At 34.8% G+C, this 24,559-nt stretch overlaps 1 protein-coding gene across 2 annotated transcripts in view; it reads right to left on the reverse strand.

Annotated features, from left to right (window-relative positions):
• The window catches only part of l(3)80Fj (lethal (3) 80Fj), a 694,407-nt gene that overhangs the window by 585,258 nt on the left and 84,590 nt on the right, over positions 1-24,559 (reverse strand). For both annotated transcript variants that reach the window (XM_090387924.1, XM_090387932.1), the window contains exons 7-8: positions 13,072-13,140; positions 1,000-1,108 (exon numbers count right to left, since the gene is read on the reverse strand). In XM_090387924.1, coding sequence (XP_090244050.1) covers positions 1,000-1,108; positions 13,072-13,140 — 178 coding nt within the window. The remainder of the gene's footprint in view (positions 1-999; positions 1,109-13,071; positions 13,141-24,559) is intronic.

Genomic DNA, 24,559 nt, shown 5'->3' on the forward strand with positions numbered 1-24,559 from the left:
AGGGCAAAGACAACTTAGTTGATTTCAACCCTTCTAAAACTCAGTCTTGTCTTATATCTCGCAAAAAGGATTCTTCTGCTCCTATGCTTATCTTTAGTGACACTCCGATTTCTAGGCAAAATGATATATCTCTTTTGGGAATTACCCTGACTTCTAATATCTCTTGGCACAAGCACATTACAAATATTTCTTCCTCTGCATCTAAAAAACTTGGTTTTCTCTTTCACTCTCGGCGTTACTTTTCTTCCAAACAGCCGCTCACTCTGTATAAATCGCAAATCCGCCCTGTCATGGAATATTGTTCCCACATCTGGGATGGTGCCCCCAAAACCTCTCTCAGGCTTCTTGATTCCATTCAGAAGAGTGCAGTTAGGTTAATTAATGATTCATCTCTAACAGTCTCACCACTTGCTTTCTCATAGACGCACTGTTTCTGCTGCATGCCTCTTCTACAGATACTTCCACGTTCTTCTGAATTGGCTTCTATAATTCCCACTCTCTCTTTCAAAACAGTCCGAACACGTGCCGCCACCAGCCAACATCCATTTACTGTCCAACTTCAAACCCACAGAACCAACTTTTCATCTTCCTCATTTATTCATTCAACTGCCGTTTTCTGGAACAACCTTCCTTCATATGTATTTCCTGAAAATTACAATCTACACAAGTTCAAGTCCAATGTCAACAAATATCTTCTTTCGTCTTCTCAACCTCCATCCCAAGCACGGTACTAAGTACTATAGGTTCTAATACATCTCGTGTTTGGGGTTCACATAAAAAAAAAAAAAAAAAAAAAATATCACTGTTTGCACTTAAGATGCTAAAATAAATCAATAAGATCGTTTTATATTTCAGTTCTGAAAGAAGTAATAAATATAAGAATTTGTTTTCAAGCACATTTTGTTAAAGAACAATTTGTTAATATAATTGCAATTTTAAGAAGTCTTGCAAATGTAGCCATTTAAAAAGTAATTGGCATTAACATAAAAGGGAACTTACATTTTAAAACAATCTCAGGATTCCTCAATAATGCTTTCTGAATAGCTGGGAGAAGAACAAGATTAAATTCATCATGAGTAGCCTGTTTCAACAAGTACTTGCTAGCATCCTGAAATATGAAATTTTTATAATATTTGAAAATAAGAAATCAATGCTTTATATTAACACATACAGTAAACCTCACTAGTTCAGACCACGATCTTTATATATATATACACAAATCATTTTTTAATTCAATAGTTATAGCACAAAAAATTCAAAAACAGAATTGGCAGTGAATATCTGTAACATGCAAAGGATCCAATCAGTCTCTATAAAAAGATAATAATAATCATAATAATTCCATATTTAAACAAAATACAAATATAAAATACAAAATCTAAAAAATACCAAAAACACAAAATTTATCAGTTATTATAGAATAAGGCTTACACTGAAAGGCACATTTTCATAGGGCTTGTGCCTCTCAATATATACCATCAATAACAACCAAAACTATTTGTTTCTGCTAGGTATATGCCACCTTTAATGATTTTTATGATATACTAAATATAGTATGAATTGTAGGTTTAAGTTAAGTTGAATTTGAGTTGATATAAGTTAATTTAAAATTAATGGCATTAAAAAAGACCAATATGTATATAATATGTTCCAATTAGTCAAGACTACAGCTATTAGGCATTACAGGAGAGTGTTTACGTGGTACAAATAAGGAATTACATAGGGTTGATAAATTAGGTAAATTTTTCGAATTGTTAAAATCATGGGATGAACTTATCATTAATATCAAGAATATTCATGACATGGTTTTTGACATGAAGATTAGCAGTTTAAAGGCCTTGCTAAATTTATGTAGAGATTACAACTTTATCAATCTACACCTGCATCTTTTGTTGTTTAATATATTTAAGTTTAAACTAGGAAATATTAACGTAGTTACTAAGGAATACATTAGTTTTAAATTTTTGAATAGTGTTTTAGACAACATTAATTTGGAACTGAATCTAAACCACTTTAACTATACATTGCCTTTAGTTAGTTCAAGAATTTGTACTAGATTCAGTTATGTTAAGCCTATAGATCTAACAGTCTGTAATTATAAAAAGGAAGCTATAATGCTTGATAGTGTAGAGAATGATGCCCTGTGCTTCTGCCATTTACCAGAATATCAATCTTATTTGGATATACACCATAAGCATATCATTACAGGACTCTTAAACATTGTCCAGCATGAAGAATTAAGGAAATTGTTATCTTATGGGGTTTAAATTTAGGCCTCGTTTTAGGACTAGTGTTAAACAAATTTGTAAGCAAATTTACATAGATCTGATACAATTTGGTCTTAAATTGGCATATAAATAGAGTATACCTATGGAGGCTTTCCACACATGGATCTGCCTTACATGAGGCATTGGTTAAGCAGATAAATCGTAAGTTCAAATGGTGTGATAAGACTCTGATATTTGATTTAAAGCTAATTAAACAGCAGTTATCAGAACTGCAATCTAGATTTATTATCACTACCATTGATAAGGCAGCCAACAACTACAGTATTATTTGCAAAAAGTTTTATACTGCTACTTTAACTAAAGAGCTTAACAACAGCACAATCTACAGGAAAGAGGAAACAAGCAGTAATATTATCAGCAAAAGAGTGGTTGCAATGAATAAAATATTAAAACTGAACTACTATGATACTAAATTTCCATATATATATATATTGGATTCCTAAATTTCATAAGTCGCCTGTTGCATTTAGGTTTATTTTATTTATTTATTTTTTTTTTTGTAGTTGTTGGCGCATCGGCTTCTGTGGCCATAATGCACCTCCCAAGGTTTTTGCAGTACTTTGATCCAAGCCCGAGGCAGGATTCGAACCCGCGACCTTTGGGTTGCTAGGCAGGCACTTTACCCCACCCAGCTAGCCGGGTCAGCATTTAGGTTTATAACTTCTTGTAGAGATAGTTATGTAAAAATACCGCATAAAAAGCTAGAATCTTTGTTAAAAACTGTAATGGAAAATGTGGGGCAAATCTAAAATTATTTTAAATAATAACATAGTCTTGGATTACCTGAATACCTGGTCTGCAGAAATTAGACATATCGGTACTTATGACTTTAAAAATCTTTTCACAAGTATATCTCATGACAACCTAAAAAAAGGTCTTCGGTGAATATTATAATACATATAATAGGGTTATGTCTTGTGATAAGTATTACTGGGATAATCTAATAGACGTATGTTTATTAGATTATTTATTTGCCTAATTATTTACAAGATATTGCTATTTTTTTATCCTACTGAATTGCAGCTTGAGTATACTAATAAACAGCGTATGTTATCAGCCACATTTGTAGACATAGAAATGGATATTATAAATGAGAAAATACAGACAAAAGTATACGATAAATGCAGAGATTTTAAATTTGAGACAGTTAACTTTACGCATTAGCATTCAAACATCTCCCATAGAATTCATAGTAATATTACTGTATCGCAAGGATTAAGATTAATTAGATTCTGCAATAGTCTCGAAAATACCTTAGTTTCACTAAAAGCATTTATTAATAATGCTTAGGAGAAATGATTTCCCTCTTAAATTTATATTTAAGTATCTGTGTAGAGCTGTTTTTATAGCTATGAAAATATGGCATGAAAATATTAACCCTCATACAGTGGTTGAAAATTTAGGGATACACTAATCAGGTGTCTTCTTTTTAGCTTGTGGTTGTATATGTACATATTAGGCATTTCCCATAGAACTGTCGATCTGTCTTACACTCTGAAAAAGTTGTACCCATGGTTGTTCTATGTGAAGGAATTAATTATTAATTATTAATAAGTTTATATTTTTATTGATATCTAGTGTTTTTCATTATCTAATATGGTAATTGGTTCAAATTTCTATTTCACAACTGATTTCTTTTGCTTATGTTTTTTCTACACCTTTTTGGTTCAGTTTTTGCATTTCACTATCAGGATCTATAATTTAGAAAAATTTTTTGGTTTCCTAAGTGGAAATGAGAAAGTTTTTGTATTATGAATTTTGTCTGTCGTAAACTAAAATAAAATAAAATTCCATAAATTTAATAATATATTCTTTAAATAAAATTAAGGTAGTTATTGGTAATTTTAAAAAAATTAAGATTCCTACATTTCAGTTGTGTTCAGAGGTTGCTGCTGTCCCGTTGTTTCTAATTGGAGGAAGAGGGAACTGTGATCTTAATTGGTTGAAGGAGCTTTGAAATTTCTTTCATTTCCTGCAGCAGCTTGAGTTTATCCACGTTTTTGTAAGTTCAGATGCATTGGTAAGGATTGCTTTGTTCTTTAAATATGTCAATTGGTTCATTATGCATGTTTCTTAATATATGCATTTTTAATTAATAATAATCATTTTAATTTTGATTTTTAGCTATTTTTAATACTGACTTTTAATTTTACTTCTTATATATAATATGCATTTAATAATTATTATAAGTACGTGCTTCTTTACACAAAGAATTACCAGGAACCCTACAAGGGACGGGGCTTTACACCCCCGGTAATTTTCCGAAGTAGTTTGCATTATTTTTCTTTGCATACTATCTAACTCTAATATCTTATGCCTCAAATCCTATTAGAGTATTTGAGGGAAAATTAGGTACTATTTCTTATGCCTTAATATTGGTTTATACCTTTGCTTTGCTTTTCACAAGTAACAGATACACTTGTATATTTTCCTTAAGTAACAAAAACACTTGTATATAATTTTTCATAGGTTATAGAAACATTTGTATATATTTTTAATAAGGGTTTAATTAATTATTTTAGTTTTTGCTATCTGTAGGGCTAGCAGTTGTTTTTGCCAGTCTGCCATTAATTTTAAATTAACTTATATCAACTTAAATTCAACTTAACTTAAACCTATGATTCATACTACATTTAGTATATCATAAAAATGGTTAAAGCTAGCATATAACTAGCAGAAACAGACAGTTTTGGTTGTTATTGATGGCATATATTGAGAGGTGCTAGCCCTATGAAAATGTGCCTTTTCAATGTAAGCCTAATTCAATAACTGTTAAATTTTGTATTTTCAGTATTTTTGGTTTTTTAGATTTTGTATTTTATATTTGTATTTTGTAAATATGAAATTATTATGATTATTATTAACTTTACTTTATATAGAGGCTGATAGGGTCCTTTGTATGTTGCAGATATTCACTGCCAATTCTGTTTTTGAATTTTTTTATGCTGTAACTAGTGAATTAAAAAATGATTAGTATATTCTCAGGCAAATGTAATGTTAAATCATTTCTGATGGCATTAACTTGTTCTCACTATAATTTTATCTGTTTTAAATAAATAAATAAATATAGTTTTAAATTTATATATATATATGAAATTTATTTATGCAGAACAGAGATATGGTTTCACAATCACTTTGTAAAAGAAGTAAAATCATTCTTAAAAAAAAATTAAATGCAAAGGAAAACATTTACACAATTTTATTATTAAATTACACCCTTGCACATCCTTCAAATGACAATATCAAATTCTTTTTCTTACCTACCAGTACTACTGGTATTCATACAACCTGGTGCAGCATAAGCCATAGGCTTCCTTGCACCATGTGGCCATTGCTAATACTAACCTAACATAATCTAACTTTGCTAATACTAACCTAACATAATCTAACCTTCATTAAGACATATGACATAAAAAGCTTGAGAGAGAAAAAGATCTTCTATTACATTTATTTTTAAGCTATGTACGTTTTGCCCAAAAAAATTTTTTTCATTTAAAATTTAGAAAGCTTTTGGGCTTTGACATTACAAGGAATAATAAGAGCATTAGAATTCAATAGGAGAGGCAGGTGGGCTGACCACTTCCTGTAAGCATACTTAATATTTCCAGGGATGTCAGAAAAATAATGATTGACACCAGCATTTAGTGAGCTTTGTGCAGAAATAACATCTATAGTCAATGGAGATTACAGAATCTTTTCTTATGACATCAAGCAAGTCCAATCAGTGACTAATATTGGAATCATAAAAAAGTGTTCTTTCACACAGCCTGTTAATTTGTGCCACTTAATACTTAAAATAGGATCTGCTCTTTCCAGCATGACATCCCCTGAAGATCTGGAGGTACTTCATTTTCACTGAGATAAGAGCATTGACAGTAAAGACGGTAAGCTTTTGTTCAAAGCCCAAAAGTTAAACAAATCCTCGCTAGAATAAGGTAGCACGATTATCCAGAAGAGAATATTCTGGATGTCCAGTTAGGAGTAACATATTACAAGAAGGATCAGCACAAAGTTTTAAACACTCAACAAAAAAATTAATTAGACAAACAAATGTTCACACTGCCAATAATGATTTATTTGCCAAAAATGTCATAATAATTTTTATTTTTCTTTAATTGGCTTTTTAACTTCTTAGGTTCAACCACATCATTCTGAATTTCCCATCTTTACAAACCTTCTCGCTACACACTTCTTTTACAGCTTACACTAAAGTTCCCTTAAATTTTTAACATTCTTCATATAAGTCACATTGAATGAAGAATGATCACCATGATGTCATTTAATTTTTGAGCAAGTTTCTATATTTAATGACTGTTGACAAAACTCAGATATTTAAAATTTTTGTCTGTTCTAGAACTTTTTTTATACACCTTGGTTCTTTTAGCACTAATTACCATTTTTTATTTGCTAAACACAAGAAGCTGATCACACCAAACTGAAATTCTCTATACACATTTGTAAATTCAATTAGTTTCAGTTGTTTAATAGTCCTTTTCTACAATAATAATATAGTCAATTATGCTTTTCTCACTTATAATATGATCATGTAAACTATTAACTATCTTTATGCAGATATACTGTGTTTAATATTAGAAGTGTATAAACTGCACAAAATTCTACAAGTCTTTTACCATTATTATTATGTTTGCTATTCTTTCCAAATTTTCCTAATACAGCCAGGCCTCGAATAACGCGATTTTCAGTTAACGCTATTTGAAGAATTATACCACCTTTCACTTTACATGATGCAAATTTCCAGTTAATACGATCTTTTTTTTTTTTTTATGCGATAGTTGAAAAAGATTTTAATTGCGCGTTAAGCTTACTGCGAGTCGTACGGTCAATAAACAAACGTTTGCCTGCTGCCCGCCTCGGTGTGTTCCATCGGAAGAAGACGTGTTACTTGTTTGTCTCCTGCTAATAAAGTCAATGCACACTTGCATAAAAATTCAAATTTTTAAATGAGCCAGATGAAAATGTTACCACGAAGGAGATAACAATAAAAGAATTAACAGTAGATGAAATCTTTCATATCGCATAGAACTTCAAACAAAAGGTTTGAGGTTCTCTGCGATATTTATTTTGCCAGGGCCCAGAGAAGATTTTTGTCAGCTATTGGAAATTGATTGATGAAAAGAGAAAGTCAACACTGTTCAAATATTTCCGCAACAGTCATTTCTTCATTGTGTATTTTATGTCAGAGGTTCCCAAACCTTCTCGGTTCACGGCGCCCTTAGTGTCTCAGCAATTTTTTCAAGGCACACCCAGACCAAAAGAAATACCTAAGAGTTCCGTTTATTAGTTAGGTCCAAACAACTTAATAAGAAATGTTGAAACTGTGAACAACCTCGAGCTAGTAGTTCGCGCGGTGTCCGACAGATGTCGAGTATCGCTGCGTTTCCCTCGAAAATTTAAAATATTCTGCAGCGCACAGTTTGGGAACCGCTGTTTTATGCAATAAACATTTAATTCTATAATTATTTTCATTATCTTTTACATTGTATACAGTTAAAAAGTTATTTAAAAGGTATTTTTAAAATTCTTTATGGACATTCCAGGTCAAGGACCAATTATAATTTTTCCTATTGATTATTATATTCGATTAACGCGTTTCCGTTTTGCACGATGCGCTCGCGGGACGAATTAATCACGTTAATCGAAGCCAGCCTGTATATCTCTTTAAATATAAATGCATTTCTAACCATGCTTAATTCTTAATTCTACCCTAATTAATGCCAGAGAAAGACTATTCTATTCTTTCTCTGGCATTAATTTCTAATGCAGGGGTGGCAAACCTATGGCATGTGTGCCCAACGTGGCAGGGTGCAAATTTTTTGGGTGCACGCAATTCAGAGCACCCCAAAAAAATTTCAAACTTCAAAACAAAATCAATCCAGGAATCCACCTTGGGTCGTGACCTGCATACACCCATTCTCTGTCATGCATGTAGTAATGTCACATCATTCAGTAAATACCTGTATTCATGCAGTGATTTGTTTGAAGTCAGAGTGGTAAGATGTACTAACAAAACTGTGTGATTAAATGTTCTTGTTTATACTCTGGCATGACCACCAGGTCAGTGGAGTTTACAGTAAATCATGAATACAAACTTTACAAACTTTAAGCAGTCACGGGCTTGAACCCAAGTCTGCTCAAAGAGCACATGCTACTCACTCACACTCCTGACCACTCGGCTACATCACGCCGTCAGGCCCGTGTCTTGAATATTGCCTTCCAAATGGCACACAAGGGTAGTTTTTAAAAAAGATTTAGCCAATTTTGGCGCACCACTGAAATGGTTCGTCACCTCTGTTTTAATACTTTTTCTAATATATTTAGGAACTCTTCCATTTCTTCAGCTTTCGGCCAGACTATATGCACCTGCAAATTTCATGATCAAAATCTTAAATTTTGTCCACGTTACTGGTTATGTAGGCAAAATTTAAGATTTAGCTGAAGAGAATGCTTCTCAACTAATTAAACTTTCTTGAAAAACAAGTTATAAAAGCAAATGCTAAACCTTTACTGTATGTTACTACCAGAATAAATTAGTTTATAATTATTGTTTAACTGTAGATCCTCTATATACATTTATCTTAATTTCTGTGACACCTGGTATATATGAGGTCAACCTAGTTCTTCTACTAATTCCACTTCTAAGCTTCTCATATTTGATGATGGTTGTTCCAGTAGCATATTTAGTACTGCGTGTCCTGGTTCCCTGAGAGGAACAGCAGGGATCTCGCTGACCCGATGTCCCAGCTGGTATGAGTCTCAACTGCTTTGTTCTACTATAGTAATAAGGTTTTAGTCCATAATCTATCCTTTTTGGTAGGCTAAGTCCCATATTTGATGGCTGCCTTCCTATAGTCATACCACTTTTTCCTTGGTCGGATTACTGTTTCAAAACTTCTGATGTCAACGTTTGCTCAGATCGCGTCAGTGAAATTATTCTTGCAGGAATGGAATCGTTTATCCCACACTCCACTTTAAAATCTCGTCCCTTATCTAAACCTTGGTTTAGATAAAGGTGCTAAGGCTGTTCAAGAAAACAATGTTGCATTATAGTAATTGCCTTGTTTCTAATTGTCCAGTTTCATTTTCTGCCTATACCAAAGCTCGCAACAATCGTAAAGCAGTTATTAATCAGTCCAAACTAGAGTTTTAACAGGCTAAGAGTAGAAAACTTGCTTCTTGCCCTAACGGTAGCTGAGCATTCTGGTCTCTTGCCAAAGCTATTGGCCGCAAATTTTGCCCATCTCTGCTCCCACCTTTGTCCAAACCAGATGGTTCTGTTGTCACTTCAGCCAAGGATAAAGCTGACCTGCTAGCATCCCATTTTTCGTCCAACTCATGTATTAATGATCTTGGTAAAATACCTCCCACCATTCCCAACACACTCCATTCAATGCCTCCTGTGGTCTTCCGTCAAAAGGATGTCAGAAGGATTTTGACGAATCTTGATGCTAAGAAAGCTCCAGGTCCTGATACTATTTCTCCACTTGTTCTCAAAACCTGTGCTCCTGAACTTACTCCTATTCCTTGCTGCCTTTTTTCACTTTCTTATTCCAAAGGTGTTTTTCCTTCTGCTTGGAAATCTGCTCATATCCAGCCAGTTCCTAAAAAGGGTGACAAATCCCTCCCATCCAATTATCGCCCTATGGCAATTACTTCTACTCTTTCTAAAGTAATGGAGAAATCAATTAACTGCCAACTCTTAAACTACCTAGAAACCTTCCGTCTGATCAACGATCGCCAGTATGGATACCGTCAATGTCAATCCACTGGTAATATTCTGGCTTATGTTACCCATTTATGGATTAATTCAATGGAAAGGTTCGGTGAAACACAAGTAGTTGCTCTTGACATCTCAAAGGCTTTCGATCGTGTTTGGCATAAATGTCTTCTAAACAAGCTTCCATCTTATGGTTTGCCAACGTTTTTAGTAATTGGTTATCCAGTTTTCTCTCTGATCACTCACTGAGGGTGATGGTAGATGGCTCTGTCTTCTAACTTCTACACTAATGCCGGTGTCCCCCAAGGTTCAGTTCTTTCCCCCCACTCTTTTCCTCTTGTATATTAATGACCTTCTTCCACTGACTGGAAATCCTATCCATAGTTTTGCCGATGATAGCACATTGCATTCAACTTTCCATTTTGAGAAACCTCATCCTGCTCGATCAGCTTCAACTTCTCAAAAATCTGCTACCAATTCATTAAATGCCAATCTTCAAGTAATTCTCCAGAGGGGCAAAGACAACTTAGTAGATTTCAACCCTTCTAAAACTCAGTCTTGTCTTATATCTTGCAAAAATGATTCTTCTGCTCCTATGCTTATCTTTAGTGACACTCCGATTTCTAGGCAAAATGATATATCTCTTTTGGGGATTACCCTGACTTCTAATCTCTCTTGGCACAAGCACATCACAAATATTGCTTCCTCTGCATCTAAAAAACTTGGTTTTCTCTTTCGCTCTCTGCGTTACTTATCTTCCAAACAGCTGCTCACTCTGTATAAATCGCAAATCAGCCTTGCCACGGAATATTGTTCCCACATCTGGAGTGGTGCCCCCAAAACCTCTCTCAGGCTTCTTGATTCCATTCAGAAGAGGGCAGCTAGGTTAATTAATGATTCATCTCTAACAGAGTCTCTCCACTCGCTGTCTCATAAACGTACTGTTTCTGCTGCATGCCTCTTCTACAGATACTTCCATGGGCACTGTTCTTCTGAATTGGCTTCTATAATTCCCTCTCTCTCTCTCTCAAAACAGTCCAAACACGTGCTGCCACCATCCAACATCCATTTACTGTCCAACTTCAAACTCACAGAACTAACTTTTCATCTTCCTCGTTTATTCATCCAACTGCCGTTTTCTGGAAAAACCTTCCTTCATACATATTTCTTGAAAATTACAGTCTACAGAAGTTCAAGTCCAATGTCAACAAATATCTTCTTTCATCTTCTCAACCTTCAACCCAAGCAAAATACTAAGTACTATAGGTTCTAATACCTGTTGTGTTTGGGGTTTACATTTTTTTTTTTTTGGTAGCTGTTGGCGCATCGGCTTCTGTGGCCATAATGCATCTCCCAAGGTTTTTGTAGTGCTCTGATCCAAGCCCGAGGTGGGATTCAAACCCGCGACCTTTGGGTTGCCAGGCAGGCACTTTACCCACCCGGCTAGCCCGGTCGGTATGGGGTTTACATTAAAAAAAAAAATAAATAAATAAAAAAAAAAAATATATATATATATATATATATATATATATATATATACATTACCCATGCACTTTTAAATCTCTGGCCTCAACAGTGTTCTGTTTCACACGACAATGAAAGCAATGCAGAGATGGGGGGGAACCCCTGGTGCCGTTAGACACTAATACACTTTACTTTACTTTACCAGATACAGTCTATTTTAGAAGCAGAGGGATGATGAGAGCACTTTGGTTTTTAGATTAATTTTAATTTTAAACAAAAATATAACAAAATAATCTATAAAGTATCTCATTTCGATATTGGTGTAATGTATATATATATATATATATATATATATGTATTCACTAATCCCTCCACTTCTTAAATACTTTTGAGTTCATTCTCATGGTGGTAGGGCTATACTAAGATGACCATAAGGTGTGTGTGTGTGTGTGTGTGTGTGTGTGTGTGTGTGTGTGTGTGTGTGTGTGTGTGTGTGTAAGTTGTATTAAAAATAAGTTGTATTAATATATTGAATTAAATATGCATAAATGGATGTGATAGTTATACAAAGTGCCAGCAACCAGCAGGTTAGGAAAGTAGAAAAAGAAGTATAGTAGATTTATGAAAGGTGAAAGAATGTTAAAATCCTAGAGGTTATGATAAATTAAGAAAAAATTATGGGCTGAATTATGAAGACAATATAAAGTGGGGGAACGAACTGTAAAGGAAAATTAGTACATCAAAATAATAATATAATGCAAATAAAATGCAAATAAAAATAAAAATGTTATAGCTCTCATCAGATATGGGGGGGGTACATATTTAGAAAATGGTCGAATATAGGTAATGCTGCTGACATCAGATCATGCATGATCTGATGTCAGCAGAAATAATTATTGATACATGGAAAGTTCCTGATACATGGTCAGGTGTAGTCCCCTGATGAAATACCTGATCATGTATCAATAATTATTTCTGCTGACATCAGATCATGCATATTTGCATTATCTATATTCGACCATTTTCTAAATATGTTCCCCCCATATCTGATGACAGCTATAACATTCTCGTTTTAATTTTTATTTCCATTTTATTTGCATTATATTATTATTTTGATGTACTAATTTTCCTTTACAGTTCCCCCACTTTATATTGGCTTGGTAATTCAGCCCATAATTTTTCTTAATTTATCATAACCTCTAGGATTTTAACATTCTTTCACCTTTCATAAATCCACTACACTTTTTTTTCTACTTTCCTCACCCTGCTAGTTACTGGCACTTTGTATAACTATCACATCCATTTATGCATATTTAATTCAATATATTAATACAACTTATATTTACTCTTGCATCCTTTAATGCTGCTTTGCATTTTTAGGTGCATCTCTCATACCTATTTATTAATTTGCATTCACTGAAACCATTTCATCAACTGTATACCTTTTTTCATATGTAACTCTTTAAACATTACCTTTATAGAGTTACATTGAATACCCATTTATATACAGTGTATATATAATTTTTTTTTAATTATTATTATTTTATTTTTTTATGATAAAATATTAAGAAAAAATTATATTACCAAGACATGGACTGGAGGTTCTACCTTGCTGCCAATTACTACACGAGAAAATGAATCAAGCGAAGTTTTCTGAAAAGGGGGGAATAAAATTTAATATTAATTATATTTCATATTTAAGTAAACTCATACTGAATAGACTATACAGAAAAAAAAAAAAAGAACTAAAAATAAAATGTAAAAGTACCATCTTAAAATTATTTTTAAAAAAACATATAAGGGGGAAAAAACGTAAACAATCAAAATTAAAAACTAAATTCACATGTAGTTCAGTAAATGATAAACCTAAAAGAACTAATTTTTTTTAAATATGAATAAGTGAATAAATTATGACTTTTAAAACAGCAAACACTATATGGTCCTGTTGACTTATAATGAAAAGATTTTAATTGTTCAAATACCTATACCAGAGATTAAATTATATTGTATAAATGTATCATTAAAATATATGGACATCGTGAATAGTGTTCTGAAATCAGATATACTGTTATTACAATAACAGTCAAATTGATCAAAAGTTATAGCTTTTGAACAATTTGTTTATGAAATTCTCATCATAATAGATTACTAAACTCTGTTAATCTATTAGTCCTTGTATCCCCCCAAGCTAGCAGTTTTCCAACCCACCTAACACTGCCTCGATAGCATCTACCTGGTGATACAATATAATTCCAAAATTCATAGTCTATCACACATTTTACAAAAACACTCTTTTAAAACTGGTTCGCTTTGATAAAAAGAAAAATCTGTATTTAATCCATGGCATGGGTTTCGTTTAGCTGAGAGATAAAATGGCAGCTACTAGCCAGGAGGATCATTACACATGTGATCATAACATAATTCCAAATGTTTTGTAGCAACATAAAAAAAAAAAAGCAGCTGATAGCTGTGGCTAGCAGCAGAAGGAGCATTCAGGAGCGTAGAAAATTAGGGAATAGATAGGGTTCTTTGGAGTGAGATATTGAAACCTACCAAATATTAAGTTGAAGCCTAAAGTTTCATTGCAGTTGTAAATAACATTAGAAAGTGTTTCTAAATGGGAATAAACTTGGCTTAAGTACTTTTTTAGAGTTCCTAAGTTTCCAGATCTAGCTAGTTATTTTGTGAGATAAGTTTAATCATTATATACTATTAAGTTTGAAAGTGATATCAACACAAGTTGAAATTGGGTCATGAAGCAAAAAAAAATTCCCGAGTTACCCTGTTAGCCCAGTGGTCAGGAGCGGGAGTGCAGTAGCACATGCTCTTTGAGTAGACCGGGGTTCAAGCCCCTGACTGCTAAATACAATCGATCTGCCAACCCGCACTGGACCAGCGTGGCAGATTATGGTCCATTTCCCTCAGCATGAATTGTTGAGGAGGCTTCCATCCTGCAGTGGGTTGATAATGGCTGCAGTTTTTACCCTGAGTGAGAGAGAGAGAGAGAGAGAGTAAGAAGTAGAAGGGAATCAACAAGAAAGAAAAGAATGATGATATCCAGCTCAAGACCATGGATGTGCCAAGCCCATACTCACCAGATGTGAGCCCCTGGGGCTGTTATAACGAAGTTTGACTGTGTGTGTGTGCGTGCATGTATACACACACATACAAGTGAATCCCATTATAACACAATGCTTGGGGTCCAAAGAATTACATCGCGATGTAAGCAGGATCGTGCTAAAAAATTCTAGCCATTTTTCGGCATTCAAACTTCATACATACTATCAATTTTGCTTCTCTTTTTTTTCCACAATAATTGCAATACTACGTCTAAGAAAAATCACACAAAGAATAATAATGAAAATAATATGCAATTGCATTGTTTCAATCTTTTATTGATGCACTCTACAATAAAGTATTTAAAAAATCAATAATCATGTTGTTATGTTCATGTTTTGAAATTAACAAACAGTCAAAAATTCAGGATAAAAAGGAAAACATAATACACTCCGTGTTCTGTCGAGTACTAAGCAGACATTAGCGAACAAACTTCTGTACATTTAAGCTGTCACTTTCAAGTCTCATTTTTTTAAAAAAAACTGTATCAAGGGTTGACCGTTTCATTGCATCTCTTTGTTTTTAACAATTTCAATAAGCCATTTTAACTGTAAAACTGAAAGGGAATCTACCTTTTCTGTTTTGAGAAATTTAAGTCCAGTTTACAAACCAGCGGGTGCCTCTGCAATCTTGGGCAGTAGCCCTGGCTCTTCGTCTTCAGTTGCATCTGGATCGTGACTTTTGCCAGCAATGTTTTAGATTATTTTCAAGTCAATCATGTGCTCATAGGTAGGACAGTTGTCCTCATTTACCCAACATTCTACTGGGCTCCCTCTTTTTCTATCAATGAACTGTCCAGTACTCACTCGGCATTGGCCACATCTTTCGGGCATTCATTAGTGTACCTATCCAAGAACTGGTCAGCAGTAGTGATATCTTCCTCAAAAAAGACCTCAAAGTCATTCTCTTCATCACTGTCACTGGCTACTTGGGAGTTATCCAGGATCAGACTTGCAATATGTTTCTCCAATATTTTGAAATACACCTTTTTGTCACAGTTTTCCAGGCTTCGCCACCAATGTAAAAAACTTCCTTTAAGTTCAGCTTCTTTAAAAATGAAGTATCAGTATCCTCACTAGTAATTATTCGCTGTATTGCGGAAGTTCAATACAGTTGATATAATCCCTTGATCCAGAGGCTGTATCTTTGATGTGGTGTTTTTTTAGTAAGTAGCTCACTAGGATTTTACCATGTCTGCTTATTAGGTTATCAGCAGGAGGATGGTGAGGCAGCTATCCAGCAGCAAGAGAACTTTGGTGTCGAGCCCCTGTTGCCCTAAGTGTTTAGGTACATCAGATAAAAATTGCTTATGAAATCAGTTTTCAAAAATGCTGGAAGTCATCCATGCATTTTTGCTAAAGTCATAGGCAAATGGCATATAGGTCATGTTCACATGATGGAAGCACCATGGTGATTTAAACTTTCCTATGCAAAGTGCTTCAGTTTGTGATTTCCTGTTTGGTTTACACAGAAAAGTACGGTCACTCTGTCTTTCATTTACTTGAAGCCATGCGTTCTTTGAGCACAGGCCAAAGTGGCATTGGGTAACATTTTATAACAAAGTTCAGTCTCATCAATTATATACCTGTTCTGCAGTATAGCCACCATCTTAAATTATTTTCTGAAGCTGGGAAGGGTAAGAAGTAGGGTAAAGCAGGGTAAAGAGCATGCAGCTTCATCATTGGCTGAACGTATCTCACCTGATATAGACATTTTGGTTATTCTAAGCCGTTTTTTTAAAACATGTTAGCCATCCATTATTTGCAATGATTGCTGTGGACTCATTTCTGTGATGATCGTTGCGGAATTTTTTAGTTGAGCCGCAGTTGGGGGTACAGATAGAGGGTGTGGCTTCAGATCATTCTTGAACAAACCACTGAAACACAGCTTTATCCAATTGTTCGTCTTGAGGTTTCCACAAGTGTTTTCATCGCAGTCCATCGCTTGTTTCCATAAACTTGGCTGCATCACGAAGTTTCTCCTCTTTCTTCTATCCATGCACTGTAGATTCATTCACTCCAAGGTCTCTAGCCACTTGAGTCTGCTGGACTCCAGACATGATTCTATCATGACCAGCAAGTTTTTCTTCTATAATAAACTTATTCTGTGTTTTTTTAAGTTTCAGACATTACTTTAAATTTATATTTTAAAAATTATTTAAAAATTATTATTTAAATTTTAAACTTACAATTTGAGAAACAAGAAAAATTGACAGTTGGCAATTGACACATAAATATTGACAGTTGGCAATTGACACATAAATATTGACAGATGCAATGCTACAACAAAATATTTGTGGTACCAAAATGCTTGAATTGTTGCTCAAGTGAATAGCCTATTATGTATAAGCGCATTAAGTAAAACAAGACAGCTTGTCAGTTCGTTCATTTGAAATACAAATCAAGCAGATTACTACAGGCATGAAACAACAAAAGGATTATGTCTTGTATGCAAATTACTTCTGTGATTTTATGTGCATCCAGTGAACTTTTTTAAAAAATATACTGTATTTCTCCATGTATAAGACGCACCTTTTTTCGAAAAATTTGGGGTCTAAAAACTGGGTGCGTCTTATACAGTGGTCGTAGATTTTTTTTTTACTTGCATTTCCCGCTTTTTCACGCTTGTTGTCTTTGCACTCATTGTTTCGCACTTGTTACCAGTATATTAGGTTACGTTTTGCCACGTTCTGCCCCCAGAAATGGCTCAGAAAAGATTTTCGTACAGTGCTGAATTAAAGTTAAAAATGATCCAGTTTCCAAAAGTGAATGGAAATCGTGCTGCTGAACGTAAGTTTGGTCCTCCTCCACCTGAGAAAACAATCCGACACTGGCTACGGGAAGAAGAAACCCTACTGAAAACGGCACGGCAAAAGAAGGCCATTAGAGGCAAGCCAGCAAAATGGCCTAATTTAGAGGGGGAATTGAAGATATAGATTGAGGAGCAAAGGGCAATTGGAATTCCTGTGTCCACAAAGATGGTTCAGCATGAGGCAAGAAGAATTGCTGATGAAAAAGAAGTTACTGATTTCAAAGGAGGACACAATTGGTGTTTCAGGTTCATGAAACGGAATGGACTAAGCATGCGTACACGCACCAGACTTGCCCAAAAGATGCCTGAAAGCTATGAGCAGAAGGTCCTTGAATTTCATTGTTTTGTCATTCAATGTCGGAAGACACATCAGTTTGAGTTGGGACAGATTTTTTTTTTTTTTTTTTATGTGAACCCCAAACACGAGAGGTATTAGAATCTATAGTACTTAGTACCGTGCTTGGGTTAAGTTGCAAATATGGACAAAGTCCCCCTTCAATTTGATGTCCCAAGTAACAGAACTGTTGATAAGAAGGGGGTGAAAACTGTAACTGTGAAGATAAGTAGACAAGAAAAGAGCCATTATACAGTTGTTCTAGCTTGTTGTGCCGACGGAACCAAGCTGCCTCCTATGCTGATTTTCAAACACAAAACAATGCCAAAAGAAGACATTCCTCGAGGAGTGATTGTCCACTTTCATGACAAGGGTTGGATGGATCAGGATGGGATGAAGATCTGGTTTGAGAAAGTTTGGAGCAGGAGAACAGGTGGGCTCTTACGCAAACCTGCCCTATTGGTGCTTGATCAGTTCAGGGCACACATAACAAAAAATACAAAGAAGATTGCTGCAGAGCAAAAAACAAAACTTGCCGTCATACCTTGACATCCCAGCTCCAACCACTTGATGTCAGCATTAACAAACCCTTCAAAGCTGACATGAGAGACGAATGGAACCAATGGATGAAGTCTTCTGGGGACAATTTGACACCAGCAGGAAGAGTGAAGAAACTAACTATAGGAGAAGTTTGTACCTAGGTGAAAAGATCCTGGGATAATATCAAGATTGAGATCGTTGTCAAGTCATTTAAGAAGTGTGGCATTTCAAATGCCATAGATGGAACTGAGGACGAGGCAATATATGAAGACAGTGATTCGTCATCAGACACAGATCAGGACAAGCTAATGGATGGGAGTTTTGACAGTGATGAGTTGTATGAATTTTATGATGAATAAAACTTGAGTTCAATAACTTTACGTAATACATTTTTTTTTTTTTTTTCAAATTTCGGGCCCCAAAATTAAGGTGCATCTTATACATGAGGAAATACGGTATGTTCAAATACTTTATATTACAAGTCGTTTATTATTGTTCTTATGGAAATCAAAGGATAAGGCACATCACAGATTCACTTTAAACTGAAAATATCGGCATGTATTCACAAAGAATCCAAAATGTTGATCTTCAGTGACTAAAAACACATTTCAAGTGACGAAAAATGGAAGCTGTTCCAAGCAGAATCGTGCTCTAAAGAATCACATTTTAACAGGTTTCAGCTACATATATATTTTTGTTGAACTTTAGAGAAAAAAAGGGAAATTTCATTATTTGATTTAATATAGAGTTTGCCATATATCAAAGAATCAACAGAATTTTGAACCTGGCAATATATGAAAAACCAATTACATAAATTTTGTGATATATTACATTAAGTTATAGGAAACAAAGTGACATAATTTGTAAAAGCAATGACAATTCTGTCCACTGGTATTGAGGTGTATAATTACAGTGAATATTGCAATTATCTTAGTACTTGCAATATAACAATCTCCTACATCTTAAACTGGATGCCATAGCACTATCTATCTTTTAAAGACAATGCTAATGTAATATTAGTGCAGTTAAAAATCTGTTGGCTGTCAAATATGCTGGCTGTTCCAATTGTTTTGTGATAAACAAAGGTTGGTTGGTTCTTGGGTTTTATTGGCACATTAGCAACTAGGGCTATAAATCGCCAAAACCAGGATAAACAAAGTGTACCATAAAAAAAAAAAAAAAAAATCACAAAACAAGATGACAGCAGAATATGAGACATTGCAATATAACAAAACAACACATTACAAAGTATAGGCAGTTCTCACTTTGCAAGTTCTTGGGTTTACGAGGTTTTTTCCCCCCCAAGTATCAAGTATCAACAAAATCGAAAATATGAACATTAATTGCAAAAAAAGAATGTAAAACATTCACAAATACCACATTCCAAACCACGTGCGTAGCTATACAATACAGTGTACCCCGCATTATGATATTAATCAGTTCCAGAGACACCATCGTATTGTTAAAATATCGTAATGTGAACCCAATAACACATTGTTTTTTGGTAATTCATTTCAAGATCTCGGAAGTTGAAATTTTCGTTAAAATGTCATTTTTAAGGTCACGAGCGTGACCTTAAGGCCATATAAAAGGTCATGAGCGTGGTTTGTAAATTGTATTAATTACCAATTCAAATCATTAAAATGCATCATCGTTATCATATGTTCCGTTATAAGAATCAATTTTAAAATGCCTTTGTGATATTTTTCTAAAGCACATTTCTGGAGGTCACGACCATAAAACAATAAAAACAATTTGCACTTTCCAGTTTACTGGGAAGTAAGCAATTATAAACGGGTAGTAAACTTGATCTTCTTGCATTTGCGAAAATACTGATAGCTGTAATTGTGTTTTTTTGCGTTATTATGGTGAAATGTGTTTCCCCTTTACTCAAATCTTCAATCGTATAAAAACATAAATAAATTTTCAGAATCTTGTCTTCCTTCCTTTTTTTTAAAGATTTGTAAACTTGTTACTCCAAGCGAATCGTGTTAGTTGCAATTTGTGAGTTCCGTTAAAAAATGCTTATGCATGCAATCGTGAAATTTATAATTAAAAGAGAAGATTATCTTGGAAATAAATGCCTCTTGAAGCATTTCTGAAGACGACGACTCCTTGTGCAACAAACCAACGAGTACCGAGCCAATAATGGGTGATCAATGAGTGTGCATTTAGTCGATGATGATGGTGATGAAGAATAAACATTCTTTAACATTTGCAAGTCATAAATAATTTCTCTATTATTATAATTTGCTTGATTTTACAGGCTACATTTTCATTTCTTTGGATAAATCAATCATTGTTTAAACATAAACTAATTAGCTAACTAATTTCATTGTTGAGAACGTAACCCCTATTTTTAACCTTATGTCTATGGGAAAAAAAATTCCCACTTTATGAGTTTTCGCTTTACAAGCATGCGCTAGGAACGAATTAATTCGTAAATTCGAGAACTACCTGTATTTTTTGAATTTTTATTAAACTTTTAAAACTTTACAGCAAAAAAAATATTGAAATTATTAATATTAACTACACTGATTTTTAATTAAAATATCCTCCACAAGGTTTTATTACTTCCTTACATAGACATGGCATTATGGCGATTAATATTATATAATAGTGCCTTGACCAACGTTATTCTAAGTGATCTTCAAGGTTCCCAATAAATTTTGTGAAGAGGGGTAGACTTCACGGACTTGATGGTCTAGGTCAGTGCTTCTCAAACTATCTATGGTGAAGGACTAGTTCCTTTTATTTCCAATCCATCACAGACCAGTACTTCTGTAAAACAGTACTTTTGCAAACAAGTAACGTCCGCAATGAACTCTTTGTTACCATCACAGACTGGTAACAAACAGTTTACGGACCACATTTTGAGTAGCACTGGTCTAGATGATCACATAAAAGCTGTACTGGGTTTAAATCAGGCGACCGAGATGGCCACACCATAATTTGCAATATTCCCTCCTGTTGTTTAGTTGCTAGAAAGTCCCTGCACGGCTTAGAGCTGTAATATAAAATTTATTCGGCAAAGTTGAAGTCCAGAGGATATTGCATTATGTTCAAGAGTAGTCATCAATGGACACTGATCTTCGTGGACTAATGTTAAAGTTGAAGTCCAGAGGATATTGCATTATGTTCAAGAGTGGTCATCAATGGACACTGATCTTCGTGGACTAATGTTATTAGTGGAGTTTTTTTAGTTTGGTTCAATGCCCATGCTACCCACCACATGGAGCCTAAATGGGATACCTACTACCTAGCAAGTAATAAATGCACACAGGAGTGGGATGCCAGAACTACCCAGACACTATACCTGCACTGTTGCAAACCTGAATCCTGTCCCTCAGACCACGAGGGTGGGGGCATGGCATTGATGCAGCTGACCTTTGCAGGCAAAACCACTAGCCAACTGATCCCAGCAGAGCCATTGAGGACCACCAATTTTGTTGAAGCAGGGCCCCCTTCAACCACCAGGATACCTCCTTTCCAAGTTTCCACTGCTCGCAGTGCATGACAAAGATGCCAGATTCCTATGGTATTAGCCTGGAACCTATGCTGTAGGTGTTGGATCCCAGTGACACTAATCTGGAACAGCAGCATAGCTGTGCAGTCCCCTCACTACGTACAGGTGCCCACATTGAGGGGCCACTTCTAGCGCCAGCTAAAATTTTGCCTAAGTATATAAAAGAATTTTATGCTAAGTGCCTTGAAATATATAAAAATGAAAACAATTTTATGCTCATATAACAAAACTGATATGGTTTAATCAATTTTTCATCAATAAAAGATCAGAAACCAAAAATACCAGAACTTACCTCTCTACTACTTGTGTTAATGATTAAGATTAATTAAAAAGAGGTGTGGATATTAAAAACTGGTTAAAATCAAATTACAAAGAGGAGAGTGCACCTTACTCAATGCTAGTCACATGGATTTCACTATATGAAATCACTGTTAAATGGATTGCCGCAGCTAGGATATGTAGAAAGAAAAAGAGAGAGAGAGAGAGAGAGAGAGAGAGAGAGAGAGAGAGAAGCTTTGAGAAGGAAGGTCAATGAAATGGTGGAACATTACAACAAGATGGAAAGTAAAAAGTAATGTTCCACCATTTCATTGACCTTCCTTCCCAAAGCTTCTCTCTCTTTTTCTTTCTACGTATCCCAGCTGTGGCAATCCATTTAACAGTGATTTCATATAGTGAAATCACTATTAAATCTGAAATGGTGAAAAGAGTATTTTGAGAGCATTTTTACAGGATGTAAGACTGAAACAAAACAGCTATTGTTCTATATAGGTAAAACCATGCATTGAAGACCCTAGCTTCGAAGAAATTCTAAATGTTATTAAGTGCTTAAAGAACTTAAAAGCACCAGGAGCTGATGGAATAACTGCAGAGTTTCTCAAGAATAGTGGAGTGACACTATAGAGAAGAATACATAATCTGATACTATTAATATGATCTGAGGAAAAAATCCCGGATGAATGGACACTTGGAATCATACAGCCGATTGATTCACAAGAAGGGTGATAAACTGCTTTGCTCTTACTACAGGTATTACACTGCTGAGCGTTACTTACAAGGTTTTGTCAGGAGTAATTTATAACAGACTGGCAGCATATTCAGAGAAAAATCATTGGAAAATATCAGTGTGGTTTCAGACCCAATTGCTCAACAACTGACCAGATTTTCATCTTGAGGCAGATACAGGAAAAAGCATTTGAGTATAATATACACTTATTTAATCTATACGTAGATTTCAAACAAGCTTTTGATTCACTCAACAGAGAGGAAGAAATGATAAATGATCTCCTTCTCCTGGGCATACCCACAAAGATTGTTAGGCTCATAAAAGCAACCCTGGCTGGCTCTAAAGCAGGGGTGAGAATTGACAATGAGTTGACAATTCCCTTTGACATTAAAACCTGTCTAAGCTATTAAAGCCCTGTCTAACAACAGGGAGAGTGCATCGCCCTGTCTAACACCAGGGCGATACACTCTCTACTCGGTTATTTAACTTGGTTTTAGAAGTAGCTGTCAGAAAATTAAAAGTGGCTGGACACATAGGCACAAAGCCAGAGCAGGTCTGTGCATATACTGATTATGTGGCTATTATCAGTAGGACTAAAGGAGCACTGGCAAAAACAGTGGCCAGGCTGGATAGTGAAGCACAAAAAAGAGGATTTAGGATGGATAAATGAAGTGAAGATAAAATATATGGAAGTCCAGAAAACGGTAAATAACACGGAAAATTTAAGAACCAGTAGCTTCTGATTTGAGTATGTTCAAAATTTCGCCTATCTAAGTTGGCAGATAAACCAGCCAACTCTATTACTAATGAAATTAAGTCCTGTATCCTGAGTGGAAACAGATGCTTCTATGCAAATGAAAAACTAATGAAGTCCAGAGTACTGAACAGACATTTAAAATTAAGAATATACAAAGTTTTTTTTTTTTTTTTTTATGTAAACCCCAAACACGAGAGGTATTAGAACCTATAGTACTCAGTACCGTGCTTGGATTGGGGATTGAGAAGACGAAAGAAGGTATTTGTTGACATTAGACTTGAACTTCTTTAGACTGTAATTTTCAGAAAATACGTATGAAGGAAGGTTGTTCCAGAAAACGGCAGTTGAATGAATAAATGAGGAAGATGAAAAGTTGGTTCTGTGAGTTTGAAATTGGACAGTAAATGGATGTTGGCTGGTGGCGGCACGTGTTTGGACTGTTTTGAAAGAGAGAGCGGGAATTATAGAAGCCAATTTAGAAGAACAGTGCCCATGTAAGTATCTGTAGAAGAGGCATGCAGCAGAAACAGTATGTCTATGAGACAGCGAGTGGAGAGACTCTGTTAGATATGAATCATTAATTAACCTAACTGCCCTCTTCTGAATGGAATCAAGAAGCCTGAGAGAGGTTTGGGGGCACCACCCCAGATGTGGGCACAATATTCCATGACAGGGGAGGATTTGCGATTTATACAGAGTGAGCAGCTGTTTGGAAGTAAAGTAACGCCGACAGCGAAAGAGAAAACCAAGTTTTTTAGATGCAGAGGAAGCAATATTTGTAATGTGCTTGTGCCAAGAGAGATTAGAAGTAAGGGTAATCCCCAAAAGACATATATCATTTTGCCTAGAAATCGGAGTGTCACTAAAGATAAGCATAGGAGCAGAAGAATCTTTTTTGCAAGATATAAGACAAGACTGAGTTTTAGAAGGGTTGAAATCTACTAAGTTGTCTTTGCCCCTTTGGAGAATTACCTGAAGATT

This window comes from Mastigoproctus giganteus, chromosome 2 (genome assembly GCF_048544385.1).
Source record: "Mastigoproctus giganteus isolate SK-2022 chromosome 2, ASM4854438v1, whole genome shotgun sequence".
NCBI classification, from domain to species: Eukaryota; Metazoa; Arthropoda; class Arachnida; order Uropygi; family Thelyphonidae; genus Mastigoproctus; species Mastigoproctus giganteus.